This window comes from Theropithecus gelada, chromosome 17 (assembly GCF_003255815.1).
Source record: "Theropithecus gelada isolate Dixy chromosome 17, Tgel_1.0, whole genome shotgun sequence".
Taxonomy (NCBI): Eukaryota; Metazoa; Chordata; class Mammalia; order Primates; family Cercopithecidae; genus Theropithecus; species Theropithecus gelada.
The window spans coordinates 62,249,643-62,263,847 of record NC_037685.1 but is presented as its reverse complement, the minus strand read 5'-3'; the positions used below and the strand labels follow the sequence as shown (position 1 = coordinate 62,263,847).

General features: G+C 39.1%; 1 protein-coding gene across 2 annotated transcripts in view; it reads right to left on the bottom strand.

The window, feature by feature from the left end:
* Positions 1-302: 302 nt before the first annotated feature.
* The window catches only part of USPL1 (ubiquitin specific peptidase like 1), a 39,957-nt gene continuing 26,054 nt past the window's right edge, over positions 303-14,205 (bottom strand). For both annotated transcript variants that reach the window (XM_025363973.1, XM_025363974.1), the window contains 3 exons: positions 12,859-12,984; positions 6,604-6,761; positions 303-2,380 (listed from right to left, as the gene is read on the bottom strand). In XM_025363973.1, the coding sequence (XP_025219758.1) occupies positions 495-2,380; positions 6,604-6,761; positions 12,859-12,984 (2,170 nt within the window). In that variant the 3' untranslated portion in view covers positions 303-494. The remainder of the gene's footprint in view (positions 2,381-6,603; positions 6,762-12,858; positions 12,985-14,205) is intronic.

Here is a 14,205-nt window from a genome sequence, read left to right as displayed (position 1 = left end):
GTCTCCTTGAGCTGTTCTCACACTAGATAAAGCTACTCTTCATCTACTTCACCCTTCGTCTGCATACCTGGATGCAGGACAAGAACTCGGGCACCATGGGCAAAGGTGCCAACCAGCAACAGGTTTCCAGAGGAAGAAAACCACCCCAAAGATCACTCATAACATTAACATAACCAAAACTTCAAATCTAAAACTTTAATGCATCCAACTGTACAAACTGTCAGAAACTGATGCCACTTTTCACCTTTAACATTTTGAAATTCTCATACTCTCAACAAGAACAAAATAAAACCAAAAAGGAGAACACATTAAATGATTTTAATTTGTAAGACAGATTACATGCTTAATGGGCAGAACCAAAGGTCAAACCTTGCATTTTGTTCATCGTCATTACACAAGTAATTACACAAGTCCAGTGTATAAACACTACCTGAACACATAGTAAGTTCTTCTAAGAATAAATATTATATGAAAAAAAGTTAACAAGCATTAATTCAATAATTCTCAAACAGATATTCATCAAAATGAGGTAGGTCTAATGTGTCATTTGCTAAAGCACTTAATGCTGAGGAGGAAAAAAACTCATCGAAAATATCAGTCTTCATGGGACTCTCCAAGTTTAATGTTCTAACGCAGGCATTATTTGTCAGAGAGTCTGGCTGAACTTCACATGGATTTTTCTTGGTGGGGCTACAATAATTATGTTCCTGTCTCAGATGTGTGTTCTCGGAAACATCATTTAATTCACTTGGTACTGGTGGTGGGATATGACCATCTCCCATTCCCAAATACCTAAAGTCACCTTCCCCATTTTCTGACAGCTCTGTTGAAACAGTTGTAGGAGACAGTAATTCCGCTAAAATTTCTTCATGAGTTTGACTACCATACAGGGAAACACCAGCAACAGTGGTGCATGCAGACTCACTGGCAGTATCAACTGGATATGGTAGCTCATTTAACAAGTCCTCTATTGATTCACAATCATTTGGAGACCCACCCTGGGGCACCTGTTCTAGATTTTCACTTGGAACTGTTCTGCTTTGCGGGGAAGACATAAGAGCAGCTAATTTCTTCTTTTCTGCCTTTAGCTTTTTACGAAGTTTTAGACGGAGTTTATGAATCTGACCTTCCACCACGTCTTCATGGTTTGCTGGAGAAAGACCATTTCCATGAGAACTGTGGTTGAGTTGAGCTCCACACGAGGTGCTTCCAGACTTTTCCAAAACTTCTGAAGCAGCATGAGCATGTGGGTGGGCAGCTGTGCCATTAGAGGATGGAGGGCCTGGTGGTGGCTTACTGATGGGAGGAGGCTTACCTGCACTCCCACGCGCTTTCTTGGATACGTGGCGGGCCTTCTGGTTTATACCTTTAGTTTTAAAGCCACCGAAATTATTTACCCCTTTAACTGAAGGTTGTAAATCAGTTATAGTGTTTCTATTATGAGCTGAAACACAGAGTGGCATAAAAGAAGCACCCCTGCTTATTAAGCCTTTAACCCAACTTCCCACAAATGGCTTCTTCTGATTTTCTTTCAGAGACTGATTCTGTAATGACTTAGATGTTGTGGTTTGAGAATCTGCTGTAGTTTCTTTTTTCTTCAAATTAGATACCTGAGATGTGACGTGTTCTGGTTTTAATTGTTCGGTTTTTGGTGTAAGGAATTGTTGTAACTGAGCGTCCTTCTCAATTTCTACTGACTTCACTCCCTGTAAAAGACCAGTAGCATCAGTATTATTCACAGATTTAGTATTTACAGTGTCTTTTGTATTCAGCTGTACTGACTGCATGTTTGTATTTACAACTCGGGATGGAAAACTTATGTCCACAAATTGGTCTGGGATAAGCTTTTCATGACATGGAGCTGATACTGAAGACGCCATTAGTGATTCTTGTGATGGCAAAGTATTTGTTTCGAGAATTCCTGTATTTTCTGCTACAGGTTTACTTTCTAACAGGAAAGCTTCAGAATTTAACTGTGAAACTGAGGTTGTTTTCTGGATAGTTTCTTCAAGTGTCAAAGGTAAAATATTATTGTCAACCAAACCTTTTGGACCTGAAAGTAAATGATCTCCATGAGTTACAGCTGTGTCCTGTGAAAAAGTATGAGGGGCAACTGATGTATCTTTAGGGTGAGTTACTGAGGCTGTTTCAGATAAGGCAGCATCACCCACAGAACACGATGTTGAAGATACTGGTTTCTCATTACCGAGAGCGTGTTGGTCATTAGTCTTTTTAAGTGGAAGGCAGGCAGCTTCTTTATCTGTCACTTGGGATGTTTTTCTTTCCCAGATAACAATATGTATCTCTGAAGCAGAAACTTCAAATTTCTTGTGCCTTTCAGAACATGGGCCTTTTAAGTCATCACATTCCAGCCAACTTCCTGGAGGATGGGAAAAAAGTGAAAGTTAGATACCCAAAAACCACCATCCTAGGTTAACTTTCTTCTGACCTTTTCAGCTGCTGTATCACTGAATACCCACCAAAGGAGAAGACTCTAAAACATGGTCTTGACCTTGTCACCGTCCTCTGCCATGTTAAAGTCCTTAGACGGAGTATATTTAACTTTTGGAACTTAGAATTTGGTTATCACCTAATTTATCCAATAACATCAGAAAACAGAATGTTTCATATATATAAATTTTCATGATAAATGAAGCTTGTTACCTGAAGGATCAATATTCATTTTAATTCTTATTTTGGAGCTTCCATTTTCACATTTGTCAAGAGAGAATGAGATGATGGATGACAAGGGAAGAGTTTAAAAACTAGGAGTAGGATGCACTGCCAAATACTGAAATATTAATACAAAACTTGGGAAAAGTCCATTACTTGTAGCAGTGTGGTCGCTGGCAGTTATTTTGCCTGCACAATTTCAGTGGTGCAGTAGGGACAGGGGTCCTTACGTAGTCAACTAAAGCATGAATGAGGAGTAAGAAGGGAACCTGTTTAAACCATTCCTTTAAAAACAAAAACAAAAACAAACAAACAAAAAAAAACAGAAAATAGCAAATGTTGCCAAGGATGTGAAGAAATTGGAATCCTTGTGTAATGCTGGTGGGGATGTAAAATGGTACAACTGCTGTGGAAACAGTCTGGCAAAAGTTAAACAGAATTACCATTAAGACCCTGCAATTCCTCTTGTAGGTAGATACCAAAAAGAACAAAAAGCAGGGACTTTCAGTTCCTTGTCCAGCACTGTTCAGAGCATTATTCACAATAGTCAAATGTCCATAACAGATAAATGGATAATACATAAAATACTATTCAGCCTTAGAAAGGAATGACATTCTGCTCCATGCCACAATACAAATGAATCTTGAAAATATGCTGAGTCAAATAAGCCAGGCACAAAAGGACAAATAATGTATGATTCCACTGCTGTGAGGTACCTAGAATAGACACATTCACAGAGACAGAAAGTAGAATAGTGGTTACCAGGGTTGTGGGGTGGGAGGATGCAGAGTTATTGTTTAATGAGTAGTTTCTGTTTGGGTTGATGAAAAAGTCCTGATGGTGATAGTGGTTGCACAGCATTGTGGCTGCACACAATGTATTCAACGCCAATGAATTGTATACTTACAAATATTAAAATGGTAAATTTTATGTTACATATATTTTACCACTACAACAAAAAAATACAAAAAGTACGGCTGAGAAGTAAAGGAAGCTGACTAGGTGCTAACAGGTGGTGTGGGGTTAAGGGAGGGTACATTTCTTTACAGTTTACTTACTACCACATGATAATTTGGGGAAAGCTAACCACAGGCTTGGATGAGTAACAACTTCTAATAAATAATCAACAAATATCTGTACTTTCATTAGAAACTTATCAAAACAATCCACACTTCCACTGTATGTATCAGTATCTACATATCTATGAAACAGAAATAGATACAAGAGGTGTGATGTCATGGCAATCGTGGCACAGCAAATATGCAGCTTACTCCATTTCTACGAAACCAAATGTGATAAATTAATAAATTATGATGTCAAACACCGTCGTACTTACTACAAAACATTTCCTATTCCTTGGATTACAATAGTGCGCACCCAAAGTACTGTATTTTTTCTAAGGAGTATATTCTTTTAGAAAACATTATTTTAGCAGTAGAGAAGTAATGACCAACACAGTGGTCATCATTTTATGTTGCAAAACATGTTTAGAAACACTTAATCTTAAATATTGAAAGTACACTCAGTTTCTCTTTTCCTTACACGTGCATCTATCCTTTTTTGAAAAAAGATTTCTCAGAGCACACATAGAAAACTCGTTTGACATATCTCCCATAGTCATTTTTTAATGCTGAGAAAGAACTTAAGATTGTGAGGGAAAAAGGGTACTTGCCACCAGGCTTCAAGGCTTCCTACAAAGAACTAATCTTAAGGAATGCGAAGATTAAGAAAGGAGAAAGAGACCTTTCCTTAGTTGTCAATTCACGCCAATTTAGTTACCAACAGGCTGGTTAATGTTAAGGCATCACTAGTGACTATCTGAGAACAACAAAGGTCTAGGACTCAACATAGACTTAAAACACATTTGCCAAAGAGAAAAGTTTACAGACCAAATTAAAATATTTATTAAAATATAAGATATAGCTGGGTGCACTGCCTCATGCCTGTAATCCCAGCACTTTGGGAGGCTGAGGCGGGTGGGTCACCTGAGGTCAGGAGTTCGAGACCAACCTGACCAACATGGAGAAGCCCCATCTCTACTAAAAACACAAAATTAACCGGGCATGGTGGTGCATGCCTGTATTCCAGCTACTCAGGAGGCTGAGGCAGGAGAATCACTTGAACCCAGGATGCAGAGGTGACGGTGAGTCAAGATTGCGCCAATGCACTCCAGCCTGGGCAACAAGAGCAAAACTCCATCTCAAAAAAAAACATGATATTAAAAAAAAAGTAAACCGAGAGCATTAGTCGCGTAACAGACAAATGAATTCTCTGATAAGTTTCAAAAGGGAAAACAAAATATACTAAGAGATCTGCTAATCCCTCATATACACACAAAACAAAACTGTTCATTAAGCACGTGGTTTATGTGGCTACACTCTTATCTACTACCCGCACCTACTCATTAAATAGAAAACTTTATGTATCTTTTGTTTGCCTGTGTCAGTGGTTCTCTACCACATGACCCACACTGGAATTACCTGGGGAGCCTTGAAAACAATGTTTAAAACAGTATTGCCATAGCATGTGCCTGTAGTCCTAGCTACTCAGAAGGCTGAGGTAGGAGGATCACTTGAGCCCAGGAGTTTGAGAACAGCCTAGGCAATACAGTGAGACCTTGTCTCAAATAAAATAAAAAAAATAATAAAATAAATAAAATAAAATAAAATATAAAATAAAATAAATAAAATAAAATAAAATAAAGAAAGAAGAAAATTAGGAGAGAAGGAAAGAAGGAGCAAAGAAGGAGACAGAGAGAGAGAGAATGAGACAGAGGGAGGGAGGGAGGGAGGGAAGAAGGAAAGAAGGAAGGGAGGGAAGGGAGGGAGGGAGGGAAGGAAGGAAGGGAGGGAGGGAGGGAGGGAGGAAGGAAGGGAGGAAGGGAGGAAGGGAGGAAGGTAAGAAGGAAGAAAGGAAGGAAGGAAGGACCGGTCGGCCAAAAACAAATACCAAAAACACCCAATATTGATATTTGGGCCTAATCCCCAAGGCTGGTCTCCAGGGTACAGCCTGGACATTTTTAGAAGCTAACTAAATGACTCTTCCATGCCGTCAGGGTTGGAAACCATGCTGCACCTGAAGTGGATTGATCATTCTTTGAAATGCAAAAACAGTTAAAATAAGTTGGTTTGTATTGTGAAGAACTACTTCCACTCAAATCTGAAACAGGGTAAAACCTTAAGGTAACAATTACATTTATAATATAAGTTACAGTTTGTAAAGTGCTTTTATAATACAGAATTGTGTCATCCATTCAGGCCATCCCCAGCAGGAAAATAGCAAGTATGAAAGAGTGTCCAAATAACAGAAAATGGTTCTATCAAAGTGAGCCCTTATCAATGGCTTGATACAACCCTTTAAGGGCACTGAATTATCTTGTCTAAGACAAAGTGAACATTATGAGAAAACAAACTCAATATTTTACCACAACAGACAAATGCAAGGCGAAAATTCCCAAAACCCATGAACTGTGCTTACTTAGCTTTCTACTAAGAGGTTTAATTACTTAAATAAAGGCTTTATCTTGAAGGTAGCTGTTAGTAAACTGTATTCCACAATGACAGAAGGGCTACATAAGTCTCATGTTTAATAGTCTTAGAAATATATGTCTAAAAAATAAAAGCAAAGATGTTAAGTAGGAAAACAAACTAAGCAAACATTAGTAATCTCATCCTTTATCTAAAAAAGAAATATGCACATGCACATGTGTTTACCTATAACACATGATGTAAGGAAAGGAAAAAATGAGAAAGGATACTAAAACCACCACTTTTAATAGGTGTGAGAAGGAGAAGGCAAAGGCTAGAATGGAGAGAGAAAGAGTCACAGCAAAGTTTGTCTTTTTTTAAAAAACAAAAACCAAAAAGTCCCCACATGCTAGAATTTAGTTTCCATGCCAATTATCTTAAAAGAAAACCTCTAAACACTTACCATCAGCATCTAAAATCCATGTTATAAAATGATTATTTGCTCGATACTGAATTACAGAAGTTATTTGATAAGGACAGCCTTCAAAATGAAATGTGTAGTGCTGCAAGTCATTCTGTGGTAAGCCTTCTACAAAGTGCAACATGAATATGGGAGATACTCTGTGGGAGAGAAAAGCAAGAGAAGTTAAACAAATTTAATGCCATGTGTCTGGTTATACAAAAGATGTCTGAAGTGAACTAGTCACACATAACACTTCCAAGGCGAACTGCACTAATTTTTCTTGAGCACCTCCAGATGTGTGCCTTAATTAGAAATGGAGAACTCTCTCTAAGAAGTATGTAACACTAAACCCTTTTCAGAATGGTATCCCAGACAGTTGGAAGTCATCATGCAGTACGACTCTAATAAAGACCATTAAACAAAAATTGCTCTGTAAGCAGCAATGCGGCTTTGGCTTAAAGATCTCATGGTAGCTACTTTGTAAAATCCAAGGAAAAAATCCAGACCTTTTAGAATTTTCTTTGGCATCAAGTGCTCAGATTAATTGCTTTTGTTAAGCGGTGTAGGTAATAAGTGAAAGAAAGCAACAAACCTAAGATATTCAAATAAGCATTAATTTGGCCTATTTCAGTTATCTCAGGAAGCAAAGGGGGTCTGTCAAAAGTTCTACTTAGGAAAAGTTCAATTTTTAACTAAGTAGATAAAAAAATACAACATATTGGTCAATTTATTATTAACCTCAAAACAACTGTAATTTCAAAATTATATTTTACCATTACAGCAACATGCTGAACCAGAAAATAGAACACAGTGGGTCTCAAATAACTAAATTTAACAAAGCTCTTAGGATATAAGAAAAATGTTGAATAGCCCTATTCCCAATAGTTAAACAGCTGTCAAAACTTACTTAGTTTATGAAAATTTATTCAGCCCAAATAAACTTGAATCAATGTCCAAACTGCAGATTATTCAGACTGACAAGGGATAATTTATAAATTAATCCTTGTCAATCATTTTGTTAGAGAGTAATCAAGTCCTCAAAATTTAAGTACCTATAATATAAAAAGTCCTGCAAATTGTCTATAACACTAAACGTTTCCACTTTAAAAAATCGTATTTCATCAAATCTAAGATTTCACTAATTATCAAATGTACCACTATGAAAACATGCTGCCACTTAAACTATGTCATGGTATCAATTTCACGTATTACCTTTTCAGACAGGTTAAAATGTGAACTGCATGTCTGAATCAATGAACCACATTAAACTTGACATGTATTCTTATAGCGGGATATGCAGGCTTTAGGCACCTATCTGATGATGATGATGATTATTATTATTATTTGAGATGGACACTAGCTCTCTCACCCAGGTTGGAGTGCAGTGGCATGATCTCAGCTCACTGCAATCTCCGCCTTCTGGGCTCAGGTAATTCTCCCACCACAGCCTCCTGAGTAGCTGGATTACAGGCATGTGCCACCACATCACACACTACTATTTTTAGTAGAGACAGGGTTTCACCATGTTGGCCAGGCTGGTCTCGAACTCCTGACTTCAAGTGATCTGCCTGCCTTGGCCTCCCAAAATGCTGGGATTACAGGCATAAGCCACCATGGCTGGCCTGACTCTTAACTAATATTTAGTTCCTTGACCTTATATAATACCTTTCAAGATACTGAGGCTAGTTACTAAAACAATCTCTTGATCCCTAGACTACGACATCTCACTAGTTTCCTGCCTTTACATAGGTTTACATGTGGAAAATATTTTAAGACATACTGACATGATAAATAATGCATGTAAAAACATCTGACACATTTTTATGCTTCTTGTACATTCCAAGTCTTTTATTCTTTTGCAAATTAATAAAAGTAAAAACTGCCAAGACCAAAATCCATACTCAGCCCAATTCCCTGGATGTTGAAGATACTCAGACTCCAGCTGAGTACAAGTACATTCCCCTAGGTAGTAAGACATGACTTGTCAGAAACCTCCAAAGTCTTCTATGAGGTTCAGATAGGATTTTCTATCCTATCTGATTTTGATTTTCTTAACCAGCAAAAAAAGAGACAACAACTGGAGCAATTATATGTTAGGTTTTAAAATATCCTCTTAATTACACTAGCCTTACTGCCACAAGATGGACCAGTACACCAAAGCTATCCAGGGCCTGATGCGGGGTGACATGATGCAGAACCGAGATGATGCAGAATACAGCCATAATGTAGAGCTTTACTACCTTGTGGAAAATCTTAGCGTGGCCTCCATACTACTTTACGTAACTATGAAACTTTGTTTTTTTGTTTGTTTGTTTGTTTTTGACATGGAGTCTCACTCTGTTGCCCAAGTTTGAGTGCAGTGGCACAATCTCAGCTCACTGCAACCTCTGCTCCCTGGGTTCAAACGATTCTCCTGCCTCAGCCTCCCGAGTAGCTGGGACTATAGGCGCATGCCACCACGCCTGGCTAATGTTTGTATTTTTAGTAGAGATGGGGTTTCACCATGTTGGCCAGGTTGGTCTCGAACTCCTGACCTCAGGTAATCCACCCTCCTCAGCCTCCCAAAGTGATTACAGGCGTAAGCCACCATGCCCGGCCAAAACTTTGCAAGTTCCAAATGCCGGATGAATTCCAAATTTTTTCCTGTATGTTAACATCTCTGAAGTTGGGATACACCTTATCACTGATGGAACACAATTAAATAGGCAGCATTTCTGTCTTTTTTTTTTTTGAGACAGTCTCACTCTGTTGCCCAGGCTGGAGTACAGCAGCGCAATCTCTGTTCACTGCAACCTCTGCCTCCCAGTTCAAGCAATACTCATGTCTCAGGCTCCTGAATAGCTGGGACTATAGGCATGTGCCACCATACCCAGCTGATTTTTGTATTTTTAGTAGAGATGGGGTTTCACTACGTTGGCCAGGATGGTCTCAAATTCCTAGTCTCAGGTGATCCGCCTGCCTCGGTCTCCCAAAGTGCCGGGCCTACAGGCGTGAGGCACCGTGTCCAGCCAGCCTTTCTTAATGGCATATTTTTTAAAAGGTGCAACTTACAAATAGTAGTATCTTGGAGTCAATCAAATGATATCCTTCCCCTTCCTTTTTCTGTTCATATTGCTCTTTGATTCCCCTAGACTCTAGTGTCCTACCTACAATTCCAGCGTGTCTTATTTCCAGCCTCACTGTGGGAAGCCAAGGCGGGTGGATTACCTGAGGTCAGGAGTTCGAGACCAACTTGGCCAACATGGTGAAACCCCATCTCTACTAAACTTTATCCCTAGGTTTTGTTCTCAGACTTCTTCCTATCCATAATGCCTGAAGTGTCAATGAAGAATGATGCTCAGAGTCGAGGAGAGCAAGTTAGGTTCTCCCTCAACCACTGGAAAATTGAATGAAAGGAATTAACCAAACTGGAACCAAGAGTGAACCAGAGACTTCAGGCTAAGATCAATTTGCATTTACCTAACATGTGGTTAAACGCCTCCTATTTAAAGATCTACCCTCAGGAAAAGAAAAGAAAATAGAAAAGAGAGAAAGAAAGCACAAGAGAGCTGTGTTAACCTCTGCTACCCAAAGATAGCAGAGAAACATTGCATCCCTGTCCCACAAAGCGCAGCCATGGCCTTGCACTCAGAGAGACTGTGGCAGTAATCTTTGAAGAGTTTGTCAAGTAAAATGAAATCTGATTCTAAGTTCTCGATGCTCCATGTCATCATGGTCTGAATGTAACTCCTGAACAACTTACTTAAAGAAAAGTAGCAGATTTGGGCACGCTAGGCATAATTCACCTGATTTATCTATCAATGGAACTCTTTTCCCAGTGGGGAGACATTAGAGAAGTGGGTTATCTGAGATAAAGTGTCCAAGGAACTTAATTAGTTTTTAGAATCCTGTATGTTTTAATTACATATGATACCATGACGAACCCCATCACTTTTAGGTTATCCCTAAAAACTGTATTAAATTTGTTTCTAAATTCGATTAGATACAAACAAATCAAGTTATACAAATTTCAAAATAAAAAAAAAAACACAAAGGACTTATATAAAGACCTTGTTATTTAAAATTTAAGTGAAACTTCATATACTAGTTCAATTTACTTTTGAAGAAAACAGAAAATGTCCACATTATAAATTCTACCCATAAATTGGCCCACTGGAACTCAAAACACATTTTCCATTAAAAAACTGTTTTACCTAATGAATCCATTTCCAGATCAGAATGTGAATCTTTAAGGAAAGCAACTTTTTGGATAGTTAAAAAATACATATGCTGCAAGGCAACCAATTAACAGATTAAACAAAACAATGGTACGAGTCTATGTTCAGTGCTGGAGCATGGGAAAAAGCAGGTATGAACAGCTAGATGAAATCATAAACACCAAGCAGCCGAAAGCAGGCCCATGGTCCGGGGCAGGATGGCAGACCCCATCCATGCTCTGCTGCTCTTCCCTTCACCTCATCATCAACATTTACATCGCACAACTGACACCTGGCAGCCAAGGAAGATTACAGACTTCTGTAATCTTGAGACACATACAGACACCTCCTCTTCCTTCCCACTTCGCCCTCCTACACAAATGCTATCAAATAATAGTGAGGGGCAAAAAAGACATGAGTTGCAAAGGGCAAAGAAAGGAAAATAAGCAAATAAGAAGTCAATAAATATTTAGAGGACAGAAAGCAAACAGAGAAGTGGCACCTTACCCAGCAGAATGGACAAAGCGAAGACATGAGTACTGTGGAGTGCGTATGCTGATGACAAAGAAGAGCTTATTATTCCCAGAGAACCCCTAAAAGGCTAGATATTTATGGGCAACAGATGTGGTAGAATGTGGGGATGAGGCCTTGGGCTAAAAACTAGGATAGTGACTGGAAGTGTGTACATAATAAAGAGCACCCTATCCCCAGGCCCAGAGAGGAACCAGCACAGACTGCAGCAAAGAGTGAAAGGTGACAGGAAAGAGTTTCCAGGAAAAAAAGGGGAGGGAACAGGGGTAAAAAACTGTGAAGCATCTGAGTATTGGAAATTTATTAATAAGTCTTTAAAGTATTTGACAAAAACTCAGTACATAATAAAACAAATGAAAATAAGGCAAATAATTCCCAGAAAAACAAAGAATTGTAAAAGTGAAACCTAACTATGTCTACTGCTTGGCTGAAGAGGGAATAACATACGTATATTAATAACAATGCAAACACCGAGTACTGACTTAGCCAAATACGCAATTGCATTGGAAGGACAGGGAAAGGCTAAACAGATATGGGGCCCAGGTATTGGTGTGAGAACCCTAGTCTCAACTACTATAAAAGGAGAACAGACTGCATTATGGTAGAATAGGCACATCAATTTGAAATGTCAAAGTAAATACTACCTTAATTTGAAGGTTTAAAGTAGATACCTGGGGGAGGGGACAGGGGACCACTGCCCTTTTTTCCTTCTGAGCCTGTGAGCACTAATGAACTGAGAATTTATTACTTCAATGAGAATAAACCTTTAGGAAAGATTCTGAGGGGTTTCTGGCACATTCAAGGGCATAAAGGTTAATGTTCCTGGTTCTTTATTACATCAAATTAGAGCTCAAAACATTTCCTTAATGTACAATTAGACTGAAAATTAAGAGTAAAGAGGTTGTGTACATGTGTGAGTGCATTAATGAGAGAGAGGCAAACTGCCTGAGATGGAACTGACCTGTGAGTTTAAAGAGATGGTGCTCTGGTAACACTGGAAAAGGTAATGCTGACCAGCCTCCCCAACTGAGGACAAACAGCAAAGCTGGCAAAATATAATGAAAACATATCTGCCCAAGGCCACCAGATAGCTTACAAGATGACGAGGAATCAGCGTGCTGAGATCTAGAAGATGGAAATTCAGAAAGATGAGCCTGTGGCTCATCTTTGAATCATCTTAGTTCTTGAAATCTGATTAAGCAAATCCCAGAATTCTAGAAACTCCATACACTTGGCAGAGGAGAGAAAAACTGAATCTTGATATCCTTAAAGGGAGAAAAAAGGCAAAAAGAAGGAAAGACACTAGGAGAGTGGGGCCAGAGAGTCAGCCTACGTTGGCTCTTCAGTGGCTTCACCTGGGACAGTGGGCTCACTGGCCAGACAGGCCGAGGCAGTTGGCAACCCAGAAATATACGTTAACTCAGATTTCACAAAGGTAGATTGTTGTCACCATTTTCAATCCTACAAAAAGAAAAATGTAAATCCACCTTCATTTTGTACTAAAAATTATAAGACAATTTTAACTCACTTTTCCAATACCATTTTTCTTATTTGTGATTTACTGTTGCAATTGTTACATGGACCAAAATGGGCAGCATTAAGTGGGTGCCACTCAGGGATGACATTTGTAAAGGTGACCAGACTCTTCATATGCCTATAAACAAATGACATAATAAATTCATTAATGTTAAATGCATTTACATTAATTTAAACCAATGTCTAGAAGTATTCCTCCCCTTTTTCGTGATTCATACTTTCTTAATTCCCCAAATCATGTTAATATCACAATGTTCCTCCCTACTACCCCTAGTAAAGAAGCTCTGTGAAGATGCTCCATGTTAATTTCCCATAGCTTTCAACTATGAGATGAAGCAAGAAAACAAGACAGGGTTCCTCAACAACACCACTGACATTTTTCACCAGAATGTCTTTGCTGTGAAGCACTGTCCTGTGCACTGTAGGAGGTTAAGCATCATCCCTGGCCTCTGCTCACCAGATGCCAGTAACGGCATCCAGTTGTCTCCAGACGTTGCCAAATGTCCCGAGGGGGACAAAATAGCCCTTAGTTAAGAACCACTGTTCTAAGGTTGTCAAATTTATTAGAGCTCACCCCTTACTCAAGTAACTCAAACTGGCTAGCCATTACAGACAACCAAAAATGAAAAAGGGTGTTTCCAAACATAAAATCAGGAATACATACAACTTAACTTTTTTTATCCTTAAAAAAAAAAAAAAGCACTGTGAACAAATTTTGTTTTCATAGGTTATACAAGTTCTAAATTTGCACTTTAGTCTGAATACTTGAAAGCAATGCCATCTAAAAAGATGCTGACGAGTTGATGGGTGCAGCACACCAACATGGCACGTGTACACATATGTAACAAATCTGCACGTTGTGCACACGTAGCCTAGAACTTAAAGTATAATAATAAAAAAAAAGATGACCTTTAAAGATGTACACTAGGCCGGGCGCGGTGGCTCAAGCCTGTAATCCCAGCACTTTGGGAGGCCGAGACGGGCGGATCACGAGCTCAGGAGATCGAGACCATCCTGGCTAACACGGTGAAACCCCGTCTCTACTAAAAAATACAGAAAACTAGCCGGGCGAGGTGGCGGGCGCCTGTAGTCCCAGCTACTCGGGAGCCTGAGGCAGGAGAATGGCGGGAACCCGGGAGGCGGAGCTTGCAGTGAGCTGAGATCCGGCCACAGCACTCCAGCCTGGGCGACAGAGACTCCGTCTCAAAAAAAAAAAAAAAAAAAAAAAAGATGTACACTAAACCTCAACTGCATCCACTTTAATACAAATACTTGTAATTTAAAGAGCAGTTACATATTACTTAAGAGATACAAGCTTCCTTTCTAAACAACAGCAAAT